The following is a 23,048-nucleotide window of genomic DNA, read 5'->3' as shown; positions in this document are numbered from 1 at the left end:
CGGAAGTTTGAGACCACTGCCTTAAAGGGACCCTTAAGGTACGAATGTGCTACTTTTGAAAATATACTGCCCCAGAGACAGCTTTAGCACCTTTATTTCTGAGAGTGCGGTCCTGCAAGCGACAACATTTCATTTATCAGTACTGTACTGTATGTCCTCACATAGTGCAATGACAATAAAGCAATACTCGACTCTCTTCCTAATTTTATTAACACATTAAATTGACCCTTGCATATATCATACTCCTGACATTCCTCAAAATGTCTGCTTTTTTGTATTGCAAACAAGTATGATGTAACAGAACAGCCACAACATTAAAATGATGCATTCAATTTCAGCAGAGGAACAGGCTGCATTTAGTTTCACAGTTTGTGCTTCATTGCTATTGATTTTTATGGCTTGAAAAGTTTTAAAAGCACGCATACCAAACCAAAGGATGTGAATGAGAGGTTTCTACAGTACTTATGAATGAAACTGTAACTTATTCATGGACGATAGCAGAAACAGCAATACAGAGGCTTTCTCATGTGTAAAGCCTATTTGCTCAGTATATTATTTAACAAAAACTGTTATTTCTGCACCAGTTCTCCTCTCGCAGACCAGTGAGACCGACTAAATCTCCATCAGTCACATCCTTTTGCTCTTTGTGAATTTAGCCACATTTACGTTTGATTGCATCAGCTTTCTGTTCTCAGAGTCCTGCTGAGTGGCTCTCTCTCATTCATTTGTGGAAACGGCCTTGATGAAAATCTTTGCCAACCAACCGACAACCGGCAACCATCCAGCTCTAATTTGGAATGCATTGGATCTGTAGGGGAGGTCTCTCCTCCCCCAGGTGTTAACCTTCTCCCCCCCTTTGCTCCGTTTGTTGTCCTCCCACAAACCCCACCTGAACGCTGGGGAAACTCTCATTGCACCTGCTGATGGCTCACGATTGCCAATTAACGCACATGTCAAGATGTCAATCTCACTTGACTTCCACTGAGCTCCAGCATTTCCAAAGCTTTACTGCGGGGAAGGCAAAGAGAAATGGAGAGGAAAACGAAAGACAAGGGGCATCAAAGGCAATTATTCTAAATGCCTTTTCCCGGTGTCAAAGGCTTCCCTGCATAATTCAATCGCTCTGTACAGTGCAGGAGCGAGAGGTGGTCAAAGTAGACGCTGTGATTGTATTACTTAACAGATAATGAAGTTGTCTTAGATGGAACTACTTCACTGCTGTCTGTCAGAGCAGTCCTGGTGAGCTTATCACGTCTTAAAACGGTTTACCTCATGAAACTGAACAGTCCTATTAAATGAAAAATGTAAAAAATACAAATAAAAAAAGACAACTCCTCCTTTGTATAGTGCTTGTATTGCAATGCAGGCATAAGACGCTCCCTAAAGGTATATGCACTAAAAAAATATTCAAAGATGATTCCTTTGATTTACTCAATTTTTATTACGTTAAGTGGTTGTAAACTATTTATTTGGGCTGAATTAAAACCAACAAATTTAGTTGAACTTTATTAAATTTAATTTGTTGGTTTTTAATTCAACACAAATAAATCGCTTGCTACAGATTTGCATGCAACAATTTTTTCAGTGTGTGAGTAAATTTAGCCCACCTTCGACAAGGAATATATTACCTTTTAATAAAACTGGAACACACTAAACTGAAAGCGAGTGAACCTGAAAACATTTACAAAGCTTCTCCTGCTACAGCTGACATTCAAGGTCATACTTTTCTTCTTTAGTCTGTTATGTAGCTGTTTGTGCTTGTATATATGAAAGGCCATTTCTCCAACTGACTATATTTAATAATATATGTATTAGTGATGTAACAGATCACAAATCTCATGGTTCGGATCACACTACGTTTTTTTGAGTCATGGATTGGTCCAGTTTTTAGATCAGCAAAAATAGGACAAATGTCATTTGCTTTGCATTTATTCAAAAATATTACTGCAAAACACATTGGTTTTAACAAACAGAAATTAGAACCTGTAATTTTAATAAAAATAAAAGTCAAGAAAAAAAACAGCTGAAAAAAAAAGAAAATATTCAATACAAAAAATATCTTTGCTAATGTTGTTAATAATGCTAAATATAGAAATCTAACATCCTGTACAACAGATCATATTTATTTTTCAATTAATGATTCAACAATTCACACTAAACTTATGACCTATTCAGTGACATTATTTCAATAGTTGTTTGTCGCCACCCAATTGGTTACACAATGTAACTGCTACAACGTCAAGTTCTATTAAACGGTAATGTAAATCTTCATCATAAACATAAGTGTTAATATGTGAACTATAAACTGTTCTTCCAGTACTTCTGTGTTATTTAATTGTTTGTAACTAACTGAAAATGTGTAAAAAACTGAATCTCTCTCGATCAAATGCAGATTTGAATACAGCGCTTCGAAGGATTAATAAACATTTGCAAATCATGATCATTTATCATTCATGTTGCACTGGTTTGAATTAGGATCACTATCTTTTAATGTTTAATTGTCAGCTTTACACTGAATGCATTAATGTTTAATAAACTATAATAAATGCATTAATAAACTAAACAAACTGTGACAGAAATCACTACCTAAGACACTAACACTAACCTAAGAAATCATTTAGGTAAGTCCCACCACAACTATTCTGTCATAATTATATTTTACAAGGAAGCCAAAATGCTTTCATACATGTGAGGACTCTCTGCAATTGTTATAAATGTTTAATTGACCTACAAGATTAAGTTATTGCAATCCGTTACACCCCTAATGTATACATATATATATATATATATATATATATATATATATATATATATATATATATATATATATATATATATATATATATATATATATATATATAACCTTTTTTTCACCAAACTGTGAGATATCAACTTGCAATGGCGTTTTAAAGTTAGAGATGTGAAATATAATAACTTTATTTCATAAATATTAACTTGCATTTAAAAGAAAGACTTTTTTATATTTTTCCCTTCTTTTTTGGTCTTTTTTTCCCTTCAAAATGTGACTTTATTACTCGCATTTGCAAGTTTATATCTCAAACAACCTCTGGTGCAGTTTGACTGAGATATGAACAAACCAAAGACATCTAAACAAACCAAGAGCAAGAGATGTCACAAGTTTACAGTTGAATAAAGTCATCAGAAACACATCTCTTTAAAGCAGATCTTCTTTAGTGTGTGTGACGGATGAATTTTTGGCTCTGTTAGACACCTTTAGTCTTTTTATAAGCTCTTCGGCAAGTTCTCAACTGATAAAAATACACTCATATTGTGAATATGTTTATCCAAGCACACCGCAAATGTCTTTTATTTTTTGGTTCTTTCAATTTATTACTTTATCTTCTGTGTGTTTATATTGTGGACTGGTAATTGCATCACTTGCAATTGCGTTTTTCACCTCACACACATTTTCCACTGGAGTTGATCTTTTTGAACTTGCGAGGAAGATGTGATTGAGGTGATTTCCCCTCTTTCATGGCAAACACATCAATTATTTAGTTTCATTGCACCACCACGCAGAAATTCGCCTCTTTCTTAAATTCGGATTTGGTGTTACAATGTTCTAATCACATTAGGTTACATTTAAACCTTTTTAATTAAGTTATGCATATAACATTTTAAAGCGTTTACTGACAAATTAAACATATATCTCTGCCTTAATGATGTAGAAAAGCAAAGTTCAGAAACGTTTGGGAATTGCAAGTACTTTAAGTGTTTCAAGAGTTCACACTTAGATATTGCTTAATGCTATTACACTCTAAAAAATGATTGCACCAATTAGTTATTACAACTTAATATTTTAAGTTAACTTACCTGTATTGAACGTGTTGACAACTTACAGTTTATATATCTAAGTTTAACTTGACTGAACTTTATTCATCGGGGCTCACTTTATTCATCAGGGGTCACCACAGCAGAATAAACTGCCAACTTATCCAGCATATGTTTTAAACAGCAAATGCCCTTCCAGCTGCAACGCAGTACTGGGAAACACCCATACATTCTCACAAACACACACACACTCATGACTGTATGAAAATCTTAAAAATAATTTGTGTATAAGAAATCTATACAATTAAGACTTCAGTTTTATTTGTTTACTGTACATTTGATTATTCAATGTATTCAGTAGCTGTAGTCAGCAACATGCTCACAAAAAAGCCTATGAAATCATCACAATTTATATGAAATAATGAGTTCCAAATTGAGCTATTCAAGTCATCTGGTGACATAATTATATTCATATCGCAATAAATATCGCAGACAAACAAAATATTGCAATGTCAGATTTTTCCAATATTGTGCAGCCCTAATACAGTATATACAGAAAATAATGTAACACTTAACTTTTTTCAAAAGTAAGACTCCTAAACAATGTTCATGTTATTTTATTGTTACGTTTCAACATTCACCCATAACTCAACCAGGTCAGATTTCACTGTTGTTTTTCTCCAGAAGTAGGTTTAGATGGGAGTTTGCATTTGAGTGGATTATGGAAATGATATTTCCAGCTCTCCAGTAATTATTATAATTTCTATGTTACCATTGAGCACACTTCATTGGGCACAGCGTTATTAGAAGTTATTAAGATGTCACAACATAATTTCACTAAATTAACTAAAAAAAAGTCTTTTTCCAACCATTAACTTTTAAGCACAGTCCGGCTTGGAGAAATGCATAATTTTGTCTTTTCCGTATTAAATGTTCAATTAACCTTTGAGCCTGGGGAGGTGATAACGAGCTCTGAGGGCTGAGCAGCAGGACTGTACGGCATTTTAATCAACTCGCGCACATCGTTAATCTGATGCCTCCTTCTGTGATCTTCATGGTAATTCTAGAATCTATAGATGGCAACAAAGGAAACACACACACACCCATACACTAACTCAGGTATGCATTAAAAAGAAATCCTTTCCGGTTTGCGTTAATCACTTGTGAATAGAAAGCATGGAAGCATGAGATTAGATATCCGGCCACTGTGATCATGAGTGCTTGCATATACTGTAATTTACCATCTTTTTTACCTTCTTTAAAAAAAAAATAAATAAATAAAATGAATTAATTATAATGTTTATTAATTAAAAACTGAAGAAAAAAAGAAACACGATATAACCCCTGGATGTAAAAAAAAAACTAAAAATTAATTGATTAAAATTTGTAGTAATTAAAAACTGGAAAAAAAATATATAAGAAACACGACATAACCCCTGGATGTAAAAATGAACTAACAAATAAATAATAATAATAATAATAATAATAATAATAGTAATAATAATAATAATAATTATTATTATTATTATGAATTGTACTATTATTATTATTATTATTATTATTATTATTATTATTATTATTATTATTATTATTATCATAAATTACTTCATCAATAAATACAAAATAAAAAATAAATCTAATTTATTATATTTTTTAACAAACAAATAAATAAAAAAACAAAAATATAAAAATAGTTTGTGATAAAAAATATTGCTTATTTTTTATTTATTATAAACTTCAAAGCTACTTGCATCAATGGAAGAAAAAAATGCTTTTTGTAATTTATGGTTTTTACCAGAAGGGGCTAACAAGAAGCCAATCCTTGACCCGTCTGAAAGCACACATGGACAAATATATGTGCACATACACACACACACACACACACACACAGACTGATGGGTAAACAGCTGAATCATGTTTGCTCTTCGGTGATAAAAATCTTCCTTGCTGTATCAACAGACCCGCAAAGTCAAGGCTGTCACCAGCAGGACTGATACGTGACTCTGAAATATAGTCTAGTCAGCAGTGAGCGGATGGAGAGAAGAAGCTTGTAATTGATGCATTGCACTGGGTTGCGATGCAATGGTCCTTGGGGAAAAGCCTGATATAGTTCATCATTAAACTTAGTGAAAGGTTTCTAGGCTGTGTTGGATGCTCGCTATTAAAGGAAACTTGAAGGAATATTTCATTTAAAATATTATAATGGCCATCATATACTTGTTTTTTGTATTTGTATGATTTTTCCCCCTTATAAAACTTTACTGGTATTTTGTCCCAAGTTGCTGATTTTATATTAGGAAAGTGGATGGAAAGTACAGCTGTTTTACAGTTGAAGTCAGAATTATTAGTCCCCCTGAATTTTCTGATTTTTTCCCCCAATTTCTGTTTAATGAAGAGAAGGTCTTTTCAACACATTTTTAAACATAATAGTTTTAATAACTCATTTCTAATAACTGATTTATTTTATCTTGGCCATGGTGACAGTAAATAATATTGTACTAGATATTTTTCAGGACACTTCTATTCAGATTAAAGTGACATTTAAAGGCTTAACTAATTAGGTTAACTAGGCAGGTTGGGGTAATTAGGGCGTTTATTGTACAATGATGGTTTGTTCTGTAGATTATCGAAAAAAAATAGCTTAAAGAGGCTTATAATTTTGTCCTTAAAATGGTGCTTAAAAAAATTAAAAACAGCTTTTATTCTAGCCGAAATAAAACAAATAAGACTCTTCTCTAGAAAATATTAAATAAATAAATTTCAGACATGCTGTAAAATTACCTTGCTATATATATATATATATATATATATATATATATATATATATATATATATATATATATATATATATATATATATATATATATATACTTAGCCTTATTGCCTAATGATAACAGCCCCATTCACACCCTCTGCCAATGCATTGATGAAATTAACAGTTGGATGTGCCAAAATGTTCTTCAGTTAAACAAAGAGAAAACTGAAGTCATTGCATTTGGGAACAGAGGTACCGTTCTCAAGGTTAATGCGTACCTCTTGGCTCTAACGCTCAAACAACAGAAATTAAGGTCAAGAATCTTGGTGTGACTCTGGAGTCAGATCTGAATTTCACTAGTCATGTCAAAGTAGTTAGTATATCAGCATCCTTTCATCTCAAAAACTGTTTTTGCACTTTCTGCATTTTGTACTGTCTGGAGCCAGCACCTAAGCTTTTCACTCATCATAGCACACGTGCTGTTGATGATGTGACAATAAAAGTGATTTGATTTGATTTGATTACAAGAATTAGATGCTTGGTTTCCAGTGAGGACTTAGAGAAACTTGTTTATGCTTTTATCAACACAAGGGTAGATTACTGTAATGACTCCACACTGGCCTTCCTAAAAAGTGCCATCTGAAATTTCCATCAAAAATGAACATATTTCTCAGCCTCTTTTGTTTATGTTGAGATATTATACTATAAAGACCAGGAAAAGGACTTATTCTTTGCCATAAAAGTGATATTACTGAACATAAACATTGCAGCCAGATAAAAATGCTCATTTTAGAGGACAATTTCAGACGGCACTTAAAGGTTTTTGCATTTGAACTCTTCATTTTTTTTAAAAATATGGTACACTGTAAAAAAAAAAAAATTCTGCCTTAATATTTGTTTGTTGAGTCAAATGAACTTTTTAGTCATCTCAACTAAAATCAGTCATACAGACTATTTTATTTTGTAACACAACAAACATTTTTTTACAGTGTTTAAAATGTAAAATATTGTTAACATTTTTGTTTTGGTTGTTTAACCGGTTTTTTGAAGCTGAACTCTCCCTTTAATACCCCTAATAAAAAAAATTTACAAATTAAAATAAATTCAACAACAGTAAACTATCAACAGCTCGACAATGGCAGGAGTAAAGCTGTTGGTGTCCTGGATTTTAATCAGGCATGTAAAGAGTAACACTGACCTCCATGACATCAACTCCAGCTTGTGTGTTCGTGTGTGTGCGTGTGTCTAATGCTGGTGTTTGGTATTCACAGCCCACTGCTTATTTTCCCCCCATTACTTTGCATGTCAGAAGCAGTTTAGTTCTGGTGCACGTGTTTGCGAGGGGCTAAATTTACTCGCTGAATGAGGAGGTGGAGGGATTTCACCTTGATGGCTGTTTTGTTTCATCAGACAGGTTTGGGGTGTAGCTAGACAGAGATGGATGATTATGGTATGCCTTAAGGGCAATACATACTGTACCACTCACTTTGATACCATATATGAAAGACATTCCAAGGCAGCTTTACAGTATATAAAATGCTATATATAATGCACTCACATCCCAGATATGCATTTATAACACCTTCAAGAGACATTTGATGTTGGAAAGCACAGTACAGGGTATAGAATTGTATATACCAGGGATCCGCTTATCAACCTACTCATTTTTTTCTATTTATCTTAACATTTTTTTTATTTTTAAGAGGGAAACTTAATATATTAAGGGTATATACACTTTTACACTTTTCATATACAGTTGAAGTCAGAATTAATTATTACCCACCCTTTATTTTTTTATTTTTTTTAAATATTCCCCAAATTATGTTTAACAGAGCAGGGAAATTTCACAGTATGTCTGATAATATTTTTTTCTTCTAAAGAAAGTCTCATTTGTTTTATTTTGGCTAAAATAAAAGCAGTTTTAATTTTTTTTTAAATGCTTTTAAGTTCAAAATTATTAGCCAATTTTAGCTATATTTTAGCTATTTTAAACCCTTGTTATACAATAAGTTGCCTAATTACCCTAGCCTGCTAGGTTACCTAATTAACCTAGTTAAGCCTTTAAATGTCACTTTAAGCTGTATAGAAGTTTCTTGAAAAATATCTAGTCAAATATTATTTACTTTAATTATGGCAACAATAAAATAAATCAGTTATCAGAAATAAGTAATTAAAACTATTATGTTTAGAAATGTGTTGAAGAAATCTTATCTCCGTTAAACAGAAACTTGGTAATATATATTTAATTTTTTTATCCAATAAAAAGAAAACATTTAAAATAAACTTGTTTCTTGTGTCATATACAACAGTTCTGTCTGGTTCTTGAATCTGATTGGCTGATAGCCTTGCAATATTTTGCCAGTAAAATTGATAATATTTTTGGCCAAATCATTTTTTGCGGATCTCCTTCTTTGATATAGTCCATTCAATAATAATATCGCCTCACAGCAAGAAGGTCGCTGGTTCGAGTCAGTTGGCATTTCTGTGTGGAGTTTGCATGTTCTCCCTGCGTTTGTGTGGGTTTTCTCCGGGTGCTCTGGTTTCCCTCACAAGTCCAAAGACATGCAGTACAGATGAATTAGGTAGGCTAAACTGTCCATGGTGTATGTGTGTGAATGAATGTGTAAGGTTTTTTCCCAGTAATAGGTTGCAGCTGGAAGGACATTCGCTGTGTAAAACATATGCTGGATAAGTTGGTGGTTCATTCCTCTGTGGTGACCCCAGATAATAAAGCAACTGAGCGGGAAAGAAAATAAATGAATGAATGAAAAGAGATGCCCAACTAGTTCAATTTTACCCATTCACCTGCAGTGTCTTTCCTTAAGTGCTACGCTTAGGTCCCCAGTGTATCTACTAACCCGGAAAACATAAAAAAGAACAAGCCGTAACTTTGTCTTAGTAAGACTTTCACTGCAAGAAAAAGGAAAAACAACTCATTCCTGTTTTGCTCCACTAATGACATAAAAAGGAGATCTTATTATAACATCATCACACCTTAATAAGTATCTACATATAGCAGCATAATTTTGTTTTTGTTTAAGCAAAGTGGTTGAATTTCGATCTGGAGGGAAACATGCAGAAGAATGTGAGTAAAGGGTTATTAAGTGGCAGTACAAATACTCAAGTGCATAACCTCTTCCTCTACATAAGCGTTTGACTCATGTACAATCATGTAAGGCGTGATTCCAGCACACATTCTAAGAAATTTCTGCCATTTTAGCTGCATGAGATTTACTTTTTTTGTTGTTTTTGTCAGAACCAAATGTAAAAGCTCCGCCTTCCTCTTCAATACATCAGCTCATTTGCATTTAAAGAGATATGCTCAACTACAGTCTGTTTTTGCTCAAGCACAATAAGAGAATAAATTGACCAACTATAATAAAGGGTCTGTGGTGTATTTGGTGTATCACCAAAGGTGAAAAGGGGCATACACTGTTCCCTTTATTATTCTCAGATTGCTTGTTGTTTGTTGAAATCACTGACAAGTGACTTTTCCTGTTTCCCCTTATGCCAAAATAGCTATTAAAAGAGGGATACACACTGTGTGCAGCAAACAAATTATTCAATTTTCACGCCTTAGTTATATTAAAACTGCAATTAACACCGGTATTCTTACTATTCACCAGATAATTAAAATATGCATAAATGTAGCAGCATTGTCTGTCTGAGCCATTACACTTGCTTCAGCACGCAGGAGCAAAAAACACCAACCAGTCAAATTAATTTAGCAGCAAATATTAGATTTAACTGCTTACTGCACATGTTGTGATGAACTTGAGCTACTGCCTTGGGGTTCCCACAAAGCATAAAATAACTATCAAATATATTCACTGTTTAAATAAATTATTTATTTAAAGCAACACATTTAAATAAGATAGCACTGATTATTGATATTTGTAAAGTGAGCATCACACATTTAGTTAGAGATCAGGATTTTTTTTTTCTGCTGGCCTTGTCTGAATAGTTGAGATTTTAACTTCTCAATTCAGAATATTCTGTCATCATTTTTTCTCTGTTCATTTGTTCCAAACTTGTTTGACTTTTTTATTCATTTGAATACAAAATAAGATATTTTGAAGAAAGCTGAACAAACAAACACCATGAAAGTCAATGGTTACAGGTTTCCAGTATTTCTCAAAATATCTTCTCTGTGTTTAACAGAATAAAGAAACCCATAAAGGTTTGAAAGAAGTGTAGGGTATAAGTAAATGAGAACAGACTATCCTTTTAATATGTCAACATTAAGAACAGCACAAGGGTGATTAAAGTGCTGTTCAGATTACAACATTTCTTTCACAGATTTCAGTATGATTGGCATGATGTAAAGCAGGGCTTCTTGAAATCAAGTCTCCGGTCTGGATCTAGACCGCGAGGGTATTCAATCTGGACCTGACTCCATTTTATATTGCAAGACCATGCTTAAAGGATTCAAATTGTGGATTTCCTAAATATGATAAATGCATAAACCTTGTAAATCAACTGTTTAATCGTTTGTATTTTTGCAAGAAAAAATATAAGATTAAAAAAATATACCCGGCCGAAATATAATCGACAGCAAAATATTTAAAGTTAAGTATGTGTTTATTTTGCCACAAGCTAGCACAAAGCCATTCTGCTTGATTTGTAATGAGACAATTGGAGTTGGAGTAAAGAGTGAAACGTGAAATGCCACTATGAAACGAAACGAAACACAGACATTGTAAACGGCAGTATCCACAAAATACAGATATAAGAACTGCAAAACTACTACACCTAAAGTATTCATTACACACCTTTTGTATATTCCACCTTTTTTTTTTTTTTTTTTTTGGAAAGAGGTCTGGATGCAGACCTGGTGCAGTTGCAATCTGAGCTGCATGCAATGCTTTTTAATGCCCACACCTAACCCTACGCCTCACAGTGATGTCACTAGCTCCATTGAGTGCATGTGTCTGACATTGTATCTCTGACATATGAATTCTCAGCTTGCACCATAACAGCTGCATCCAGATACTTTGGTTTTTTTTTTGTTTTTTTTTTGGCCTACACAAGTACAAAAAATTTACTTAAATTATTGATTTTGCCACATTTGCATTGTATTTAATTTGTTTTCAATGCAAATGCCACTTCAAATAAAAATACATAGTGTTGACTTCTCAGCAGGCACATAATAAGACGTCAATATTAGTTTAGATTTAGGTCATGACGTCAGGTGACTAAAATTCAATGTCTAGACAGCGTCTAAAGACAATGTTATTTTGACATCCAATAACATCGTCAAATTGTGTTGTTATTTGGTTGATTTTAGGTTTTGTTGGAAACGTCCGAAAGATGTCATAGTGGTAACATCCACACAATGTCAAGGTGTAACATGATTGGACTTTGATATTTGGTTGATTTTAGGTTGGTTTTATGTTGGACATTGGACACTGGGTTCTGACGTCAACCCGATTTTCATTTCCAAACGAAATCCAAAGTCCCCACGATATTGCAGTATGTTCTGGTGGAATGTCAACATGAAGTCATGTTGATGTCCTGTGCCTGCAGGGTTGTGATGCAGTTTATGGATGTCTATTAAAGACAAGTAATGTTTTGACCTGACCTTTGACCTTAGGAAAAATTTAGATTTGGACCTTTTAATGTAGACATTGAGAACCCCTGCTGTAGGGTGTCATGTGGATTTGTAAATGACAGATGAAAAATAATTTCTTCTCATGTAATGTCATAGTTCATGACATCCTATGCTATGTCTTATAATCTTCACAACGTCAACCCAGAAAGTCTATCGTGTATCATTTTTTACCCGTTGTCCATGAATAGCCAGAGTTGTCCATCACATGGGTGACATTGACCAATAGGAGCACATGATCTCTTCCATAATAACTTGACACAGTGACTGTCATAATTAACAATAAAAACTATGTCATGTGAATCATGCCTGTAGGGGGGGTTCGGGTGGTTCGAACGAACCACCCCCCACGGCCAAAAGGTCCAGAATTTGTCCCTTTAATTATTATAATTATGTAATTTAATATTATGTAATATATTTATTATATAATTAATATAATATATTTATATTTAATATATATTGTAATAAAGTGTAATTTTAAATTGCTCTGGCCAGTGATTTGAATCCAAAAAAGCCTAGAAGCCACAATAATGTGACGCGAGTCTTGTGACATAACCCACTGAGTGGTAATATTTGAATCTTTGATGCGACAAGGATACTGAGTAACGGTGTTGGTCGAAAAGAGCAAGGCAGAAAAGGCAGGCAGCGGCGTCATTATCCCAAAATATTGAACATATGTTCAAAAACACTGCCAACAAGGGTAACGTTAAGGCAAAAGTTACTAACTTCCTAACAGATGAAAATCTATCCATAGGCTAACTCGCCGCATTAGCCGGGACGTCCTGTATGTTTATTGACTTGTCCAGTACATGACCTTCTTTTCCCTATTTTTGACAATATTTTTTTAATAACTGTCCGACAAAGGCTTTAATGGCAAGCGGAGTTCTCAGCCATCAGGTGTCACTTCACAGCAAAAGGTGCTAATCCTTCACTAAAGCAAAAAAGTAAAACTAAAAGCTAAACTACAGCAAAAAAGTCACTAAAATGCAGTATTTAAATCTTATAGTTAAATAAAAACTGAGGCGTATAACAGCAAAAAGGTCCACTTTTTGAGAAAAAAAGAACCACCTCTTTCACCAGGCTGGCTACGGGCCTGTGTGTGAATGGGGCTTAAATGTTGACATCTTAAATGTCATTTTAAAATGTTGACATTTTTGGGTGAACTAACCCTTTACAAAAAGTGTATACAGTATATATGTATATGTAAAAGTGTATACAGTATATATATATATATATATATATATATATATATATATATATATATATATATATATATATATATATATATATATATATATATACAGTATGGTACTCAGATTTGATGCTAACCTACAATTCTCCTCTACAGCTGTTAGACTGTGTGGCTGTGGACTACTGTCAGTTTGAGTCGATTGATCTTTTGCGTAGCCTTTCTAAAGATCAGAAGCAATGAAGAAGGGAAAAGGCAGAGAGGATTATTAGACCAGCACTTTAGAGATTAAGGGAAACCTTGCACTGGCCTTTAGATGCAATGACGCTGCTGTCGTCACTCCAGATTGACTTCATTCTGCTAATCATTCCCACAGTTAATGAGGCCGTGACATTTGATTGGAGTTTGACCTTTGTGCTGAACCATAATTCGACATGCATGGACGTATGTATGTTTCCATTCAGGGGACTCGTAAAATTGCTCTCGCTCATATATTACTCACCATGAATCTAATTTTATGGGAGTCTTTATTGTTAATATCCTTCGCAGCTAATGTAATCTATGACATGCTAATGTGCAAAAACTTGAAGATTAATAACTTCACAGTGCTGCAGATCCGTAGTGTAGACTTAGAGGATTAAAACATCTTCTTTTCTGCAAATCATCAATGTGTCGGTTTTAGGGGTCATGCTATCTGTTTTTTATTAGGTCTGCCACTGAACCAGGCTCTTGTGGAAACTTAATTGTGCGTTAAACTTTGCAAGCTATAACAGATCTCAATGCATGGCGTACACAGATAGTGTCAAGCCAGTTTGTAGAGAGTGTCAAGACATTCCCCCTTTTTTTCCCACAGATTTGTAGAGCACAATAGTTGCTCTGCCCAGAGGAGTTTGCATTGAGTGGATGACTAGCCTAATACTATGCAAAACCAAGCACACAGCACAGATTGCAGCCTAATGGCAAACATGAGAGCTAATGTCAGTCATCATCCTTCTAGGACAGAGAATAGAATAATCTCGGCAGGATACACAAACACAACTGACAGACACTAAGCTTGCCATATGTAGGCTACTCTGTCAAACACCAACATGATATCCAGCCTAGATTATGCAACTGAGCCAAAGATGATAAATGTGACAGTAGAGGCGTATTAAAACCATCATGAAGCTTCTGTACCCAGTCATTTAATGGCTAAATAGGCAACATTTTTGCTAACTAAAGCCACTTTCAGGCTTCAAAGGCAGCAACACATTGTGAAAGCTTTAGAGAAAAACAAAAAGATACAGCATATAAGGATTACAGTGTTTACTTAGCAGACAAGGTGTGATCGTTGCTATGCATTTGGGGACAGTTCATTCAAACAGAGATTTGCTGGTTTCTTAGCTGAAGCGATGGTGATTCAAAAAAAGTTTTAGTACGTTGAGTAGGCCTGTCACAATAATTAATATAGCGACTTATTGCATAACACATGACCATGACCTCAGTCATTTTGGTGATGCAATATATATCGCCCGTACACACACACACACAAAAAAAAAAACAAATCAGCAACATTTTAACTCTGTCAGAGGTGTCAGTGTCAGTATGCTTAAAAAACACTATAGTATTTACTATAAATTACTTATTTTCATGTGAGTTTCTAACAAATTAAAATAGATCTGGTACTTTTTTCTAGTTTCTGCAGATTTGTGTTAACATTTATTATTATTATTATTATTTATTTGTTTAAGATGTTACGTTTTTACATTCTGATTCTGATGCCTAATTATTAAATTGTTAAAATAAGTACAATTAATTATATATTATATATAAAATAAAAGGATATATTCTTAAGAATGAAATATTATGTTCTTTGAAAGGGTGTACTTGCATTATGATGCTATTATATTGTTATTCTGGCATTATAAAATCAGTGGCATAAAATGACAGTAATATCACTTATCGCATTATACTTTGGTCTAATATACCGTAGAAGGAAAAATAGATATTTGACAGGCCTAACGTTGAGAATCAAATCATATATACAGGCAAAACTAAATTAATACCCATCAACCTGACAATTTGTTTATGTATTATGATATGGGATAAGATCAATTGGGAGAATCTGCAGAGTTAATGTTATTAGGTTCGTAATAATGTTCAGTCTTGTATAAACAAAAATTTTAGTTTTCATAAATCCTCAAAATATAAACAGCGCCCATCATTTAGTTTCTCCTGTATATGTTTTTTTTTTCTTAACTTTCAAAGGGCTGATAGCCATTGGCTTGCATTTTATGGATCACCAAATCCATGAACTAGAAACCAAAAACTGTCAGAAAGAATTAAAATAAAATGAACATTTTAACTGTATGGTTTATTTAAAATATATTTTATAAAATGTACACACAATATGTACGGTATGTAACAGAGGCCAGCTAGTGAAGTGCTATGCGGGTAAACCTTACCCTTCTGACCTCAAAAGGTGCTTTAGCTACAGACTCTTGAGGCCATGGTCTTTAGCCTTCTGTTAGAGCAACCGACTCCTATACAAAGAATCGCTGGTTCGATTCCAGCTCAGACTGGGTTGGGTGCAGTGGGACCCAAGGGTTACATGTGGGGGTTTTATCTGAGATGGGAGTGAGGGAAAGGGGGGTGAGTGTAACAAAGGCCAGCTAGCGAAGTGGAGCTAAACATCACTCCACTGACCTCTAATGGTGCTGTAGTGACAGACGTTAGAGGCCATGGTCTTAAGCCTCCTTGTTAGAGCAACCGACACCCACGCAAAGAATCATCATTCATTCCTAGCTCAGAGCGGTTTAGGTGCAGTAGAACAGGTGGATTACATGTCATTCTTATTAATTATTAATTTCTTATTTCTCGATTCACATTGAAACTGAAATAAAGCAAATAATGTATTGCCATCTCTTCTTTGTTTTACAGGCCTTCTTGAAAAGCTCTCTGAAATAACACCACTTTCAAAACTTTCAAAACGGCAGAGCTCTATTCATCACCACTTTTCCATAACATCATATAAACCAAACTTTTGAGACCAATACACTGTGCTATGTCATTCCATATTTGCTGGCTTCTTTTCATATTTACACAGCAGCTGATGTTTTTTCACAGAAGATTTTTAAGAGTAAGCCAATATTTTTGACCAAAAAAGCTAGCTAGATGCACGCTGTTGGCCCTTTGACAATTTAACCACCTTCTTTGCTGTAAAATACTAGGCAGTTGTGTGCCAATTACAGCTTCGTGAGTATTTCCCACCCTCGGTTTTCCAAACAACCCACACAGTGTTTTTGATGCACTGCATTGTGGTTTAAGACCCGAAGACCTCTGTGCCATATTCACGAATAACCTTAAACTGCCTCAACGGCCCCTGAAAATATCTCTGTGCATTTCACCACCTTAGAATTTGCAGAATTTGAAATACATGATCAAACATAAGCTGATGAAGTATCTTAATGCCAACTTACAAAGGCTATAACAACAAAGACATTTAAAAATCAATTGAATTCGGTGACACCCAAAATGAACATGACAGCCAATCAAAATCCATCCTAGGAGCTTTTAGAGCATCATATGGTACAGCTGAATAGCGTGCTTATAATAAATGAAATGTTAGTATTGAAGCAAATTAGTGTTCAATATGGGACAATCATAGCTGCCGTATTGAATGATCAATCCAAATTAAAGTGCTCAAATCTGGCCACTTCAAGGGCCCTTCAGAAGGTAGGAATTGGAAAGGTACAACTGATGGATGATTCTATTTCCCATGACTATTTGCGCATGAATAATTTGTGATGCAAGATGACACAAAACTGCATTCCCCTTTTTTTGGTCCAATGCTGTACATCCTTCACCTCTTCAAAGCTCCCACTATGAAGCAATTAGGAGGATTAAGATGTATTGTAGGGGTGACACCTTCAGAATCAAACCCAACCACCTCTTTGAAACTCCCACTATGGAGGGAAAGGATTATGAATCACATCATCAGAATCAAACCCTGCCTTGGTTTAAGTTTTTGATGTGAGCAAGCTTTACACCCTTTACATAAGAAAAGGAACATGGAAAAAAGTGTTTCAGATTTATGCCCTACCTGGTGTGTCCCCAAAAGGTTTCGGTGGTTTGGCAGTCACTCTGGAGTTGCTTGGCTGTGTGGTGCTGTGCCTCTTAGGATGCGCGGTTGTAATTACCGCATACGTCCTTTGGGGGCTGCGTGTGGTAGTGCTAGTTATGGTAACTGTGGTGGTGGAGGGAGCTAAAGAGGTAACGGTGGCATTCGGGGTCACCTTTGCCTCCTCCTCAATCCCCTCGTCAGCCCCTGTAGGACCCCAGTCAATAAATCCCGCCACTGTGGTGGTCCTCCCCTCCAGGGAGTCATAGCTGTCCCCTTTCAGCTGCCTCCGTGAGCGAGATAAATGCTGATTTACATCAGATTTACTCCCCTCTGCTAAAGTTACCGACTTCCCTTTGTCGGAGGGGGTCAATTCGCACTTCGTACAAAGTTGCCGTTTCTGAATTGACCGGCGGCTTTTCCGCCCTAACAGTTTGGTGCCTCCCTGCTCCCCGTGGTTGCCTACTGATGGCAGGGGAGGGGGAAGAACACGATGCAAGACCCCCAGAGTCCTCAAGTGCTGGCCAGTCAGAGTGGACAAAGGATGCAGCTGCTGGCGGGGCACTGATCTGGGCAGTAGTTTGAGGGTGAGCCCCTGGCGTGGTGGTGCACACAGAGACAGATCCATTGTGAGATGGACAAGGATGAAGAGGATCCACATTCTACATCCCAGAATTCCTCCAGGTCTCCAAGCAACCAAAGAACTGGAGAGGAAAGAAATAGACAGAGAGGAATCAGCAACACTGGAGAATATGGAGTTTGTGTTTTATGCATGCTCAACGAAACGTATACACAACTTCTTCAGCTAAAAGACTCTCATCAGATCTTTCAAGGACTGACTACAGTATATCCTGCTTTACGGCACTATTTGTAATGTCCTTATTTCCAGCACCATTTTCCAGTCTAGCGATTTTCGCTCTAGGCTTCGTTCTGCTTTGTGACTCACTAAGTTCTCATAAATTGAACTCCAATATTAATTAGATGTGTGATTCCCCCTTAACAGCTAGATGCTGAAAGCACACTTCAATGTTATTTTCAAAGACATTTACTCCCAAAGACTTCACACTTTTCAATTACTTTGTTTTGTAAACAAATGTTCCTCCAGCTGAATTGGTCTTAAGGGACTAGCAATCTCAAGGTCATGGGTTTACACCTTAAATACAACTAAAATGCATTGCAATGTATGTTGCTTTGGATAAACATCTGCCAAATGTTTTAAAAACTTTCTCTGTCAGTAATCTAATATTGGCCCACTGATATTTAAATATAATTTTAAAACAATATTTTCTTGTTATGACAGCATTTGATTTAGAATTTTGTACAATTTCTTTCAATTCAAGGACTTTCTAGCACCCCCTTGTGGTCCCCTGAGGGTTTGTGACACCAGTTTGAATACCACTAGTAAAAACCCTTTTTAAAAGGGTATTAACGGATAAAAAGGAAATTAAGAGGTAAAAAAAAAACTTTAATTTCCGGTCTGGATCTACTTCTTTAGTTTATTATAGCTGGACTTTTCCTCAAGCACACTAAAATGAGCTGTCATCCCCTTATATGAACACATGTCTGGAGGCCAAGAATTTTTATTGATCCAGAGACTTCATCAAGGCATATCTGTAATCTTTCATGTCCTTCAACAATATTGGTCACGGTCAAAGGCTAATTTAAAGGGATTAAACAGAGCAAGCATGGCCACACATACTTGCAAAGACTTTTGCATCGCTTTGAGTTCAAAAGTGATGGATTTTATTAAGTCATCTGGCCCTGTGGTGAACCAGCATGTCTGAATCAACTGGTCCAATGCACAAAGTCTAATGTGATTCATGTTTGAACATCGTGTATTTTATAAAACTACCATTCTAAAGGGATATAAATTCTCCTTCATCTACAGTACACTTAAGAGCTGGAGTACTGCTTCATCTGCTCATGAATAGGAAGAATTTCTTGAGCACACTAAAAGAGGCCTCGTGCTCTCCAGTTCCCCTCTTCTAGCTTCTCTTTACATTTCTCTCCCTTGCTGTTGGAAAGAAAGAAATGTTCTTGTGGGATCTGCTCTGACTGATCTGGGTCAGGACCTTGGGTTGGTCAGCCATCTGAGAGATTTTACCTCACTAATAAGGTCCTTCAATCCCATTGGGCAGGGCCCCTGGGGCCTGACTCACACTCCCTGTGCTAATGTGTTCTATTAGAATGTAATTCCTGTCAAGAGCATCAATGTATTTACTCAAGGAGACAATGTTGTGCTATTAAAGATCACACATCCGCCACTTTTTGATGAAATTGGGTGGCCACATTGAGAATTTACAAGAGCTGATGTGATATTAATGAGGGCTAAATTAAGGGCCACACAAGACAGGGTGTGAATGAGAGGGAAAACCACTGAGGACAGCTCTGCATGAACAACCCTTCCTTGCTCTTTACTTATAACGCATCAGCTACGATTCCGGTCAGTTCAGCATTGTGCAGCCTATTTAGATTCTGCATTGTAATTCAACACATCATCCAAAAAGCAAAGGTCTTGTTTCTATTTAGAGATTTAAAGCAACCAATCTGAATTCATAAAATACAAAAGGCACATTCCATTCTAAAATTAGCTTTTGGTCTCACTTTATATTATGTGGCCTTAACTAGTATGTACTTGCATAAAAAAATAAATATATGCAATGTACTAGATGTGTTCATAATGTATTGCAGAAAACTTCTTGTGGTGTTGAGGTGGGATACAGGTATGGTTAGGGTAAGGTTTGTTGGTATGAGTTTAAGATTTTAATGATGGGTTGAGCAAGGATCAACAGTGAGGTGTAATTACAAAAAGTTAATTACAGATGTAATTACGTGGAGGTATTTAATCATGCTAAGTATAATATAAAGACATGCATTTACACAATAATTACATTTTATTGTTCATTAAGACTATTCATTTTATTGGGTGACACGGTGGCTCAGTTGACATTTTTGTTCCCCCCATTTTTGTGTGGGTTTCCTTCAGTTTATAATTGAATTAGGTAAACAAGATTGGCTATAGTGTGTGAGTGTGTGAATGAGAGAGTTAATGGGTGTTTACCAGTACCGGGTTGCAGCTGGAAGGGTATCCACTGCATAAAACATATACCGGAATTGTTGGCGGTTCATTCCACTGTGGCGACCCCTAATAAACAAGGGACTAAGCCAAAGGAAAATAAATTAATGAATTTATTTTAGTGCAAGTACATATTAGGTAATGCCTCTTAATATAAACTGAGACCTACAGTAGCCTTTGCTTTACCACACTAGCCAATGAGGATGCATGAACCTTGTCCCATTTATTTTCATTCCTGTGTGAAGATTTGCATTTTGGACGTCATTTTACATAATTCTTTCACCAACAAGTGAGTGACTACACTAGAGCTTTCAATCATATTCAGAAAGTTTCTCGTCCACATTAACCCTTTAACTGCCCCACAAGAAAATAACAATTGTATTGCATTTCTTTACATTCCTAATGTCCAGGCCCGGCTTGGCTAATCGGGAGAACCGGGGGAATTCCCGATGGGCCAGTCCGTTTTTTGGCTGCGAAGGCCGGTGTCCCTAGCTGCTTGCACTCTCAGCAGTCACACTTTTTTCATTTATTTATATATTTGACCATAGCCTCACTCTTTTTATAATTTTTTTTTTGCCACAGGTTCGCTCTTTTTTATTTATTTTCTCGCAGCCCCTTGAGCAAAATGCAGTCTGCAGGTTAATGATGGTGTAACTATCATTCAGTTCCAAACAGCAGCATCTTAGTGAATATAAGATTTCTAATAATTAATATTAATGAATATTAGACCTGCTTTCCCAGAGATGGGTTGCGGCTGAAAGGGCATCCGCTGCGTAAAAATGTGCTGGATAAGTTGGCGGTTCATTCCGCTGTGGCGACCCCGGATTAATAAAGGGACAAAGCCGACAAGACAATGAATGAATGAATGAATTACACCTGCTCAATGAAAAGCAGTTGAACTAAATTAATAAATTTGACATAACTTGATCAGAAATCCAAAAAGGGGAGGAAAAAGATTGAGCCATCAACAGAAAGTAATACTGTGGTTAAGAGGCTTGCAGATAACACTGCAATACTTATTTTTTATTCCAAGCGCACCAGCATAACAGTGCTATTGTGGTCCAGTGGTATGTTCGATTTAGAGGCTGCTGACCCGAGTTTGTTTTTTTATTATTTATTTATTTATTAATTTTTTAGTGTTAAGACATATAATACTGTTTAGATAACTAATATAGGTGTACATATTTTATTTTTAGATTTTGTGTGACGAAATATATCTATAAAGGATATCTATAAAGAATTTTGCACAGAATACTGTATATATTCAGATATTGCAGGAAAGGACATTGTGATGTTTTAAAGAATAGTGTTGGATATTTAGCTACCCTTTAATGCTCTCATATTTATGAAAAAAAAAAACATTTAAAGTTCTAAAGCAGCTGTTTTCTTAAAAAAAGACGTGATAGTGTCATTAGAAACTGAATTGAAAATGACGTTATTTTAATATAGTCAGTCATGAACTGAGGTGGGCCGGTCTAGGCTTGAAACTCCAGAGCTGAAAAGAAGTCTCACTCCAGCCCTGCTAATGTCTCTCATTAACACAATGCATTTTATTCAACACATCCCATAATTTATAAATATCAACCTCTACCAAATGGTTGATATGTCGGGTTATAATAAAAGTACCAGAATTAATAAATACACTACGAAAATTTGAAAAATATGAAGTATAAGACCAATGTATAAAAAATTATAAAACATATACAATATAAAATATTTTTGAACAGTAAATCATCTTTATTTTTTAAAGTACGCCATAAAATATTTCTGATTAACACGTTTTCTTTATTTAATTTTACAATAAAACCAAAAGTAAGTGTAGTAGTGTAACAGGATTATGTTTGCTTGATGTTTTTGTAAATCAACAATGCTGTGTGTGTAAACCATTATTACAAACAGTCATTCTTTAAATTACTTTAACAGTCATTATTTAAAACAGGTAAAATATGGTCAACCATTTCATAGAGCAGGCATCATGGCAAGAGAATAACCTAACTTATAAGAATAGAAACCTCTCCTTTCAGAAACTTAAGTAAGCTTTTCTTAATTGTATTACTTGGATAGTTACCCAAAGAATCATTGTAAATGTAAACCATTAAAACAGGTCTAATTTACAAGCTTGAATGTAGTCTTGTTTTATTCTTGCCTGAAATAGCTCATTTAATTACAGAAATGAATTGTTTTTCGTAGTATTCACTTAATTAAAAAATCGTTTTAATCAGGGTGAAAGAAGGCCAAAATGAAAAAAAAAAATCAATTTTCAAATTTAAACTGATTCGTGTGGAGAAGACCAGATTCAATTGCATTAACATATGTCAATTTGGTGTCCATATTGAATCACATTTACAAAAGTCATTGTATATGCAAAGGAAACAGAACAAATTTAAGCGCTGTTTTGATCCACATATAAACATCTAATCTTGCAAATCAACTTCAGAAAATGTTCCTAATAAAGTTACTAAATCGTAAAATTGACAACATCCAAAATAGAATAGCTTAATTAAATCAATAGGACAGTGCATGCAATAA

General features: G+C 35.0%; 1 protein-coding gene and 1 long non-coding RNA gene across 3 annotated transcripts in view; one reads left to right on the top strand and one right to left on the bottom strand.

Annotated features, from left to right (window-relative positions):
• The window catches only part of LOC141375626 (uncharacterized), a 460,251-nt gene that overhangs the window by 307,532 nt on the left and 129,671 nt on the right, over nucleotides 1-23,048 (top strand). The window lies entirely within an intron of this gene.
• ajap1 (adherens junctions associated protein 1) overlaps nucleotides 1-23,048 on the bottom strand; it is an 85,399-nt gene that overhangs the window by 25,679 nt on the left and 36,672 nt on the right. Inside the window, exon 2 of the mRNA XM_087264580.1 lies at nucleotides 17,426-18,147. Coding sequence (XP_087120706.1) covers nucleotides 17,426-18,147 — 722 coding nt within the window. The remainder of the gene's footprint in view (nucleotides 1-17,425; nucleotides 18,148-23,048) is intronic.

This window comes from Danio rerio, chromosome 8, assembly GCF_052040795.2.
Source record: "Danio rerio strain M-AB ecotype USA chromosome 8, GRCz13ab, whole genome shotgun sequence".
NCBI lineage: Eukaryota > Metazoa > Chordata > Actinopteri > Cypriniformes > Danionidae > Danio > Danio rerio.
Note: the sequence above shows the minus strand (reverse complement) of the source record. Positions and strands in the feature narration are given on the sequence as shown.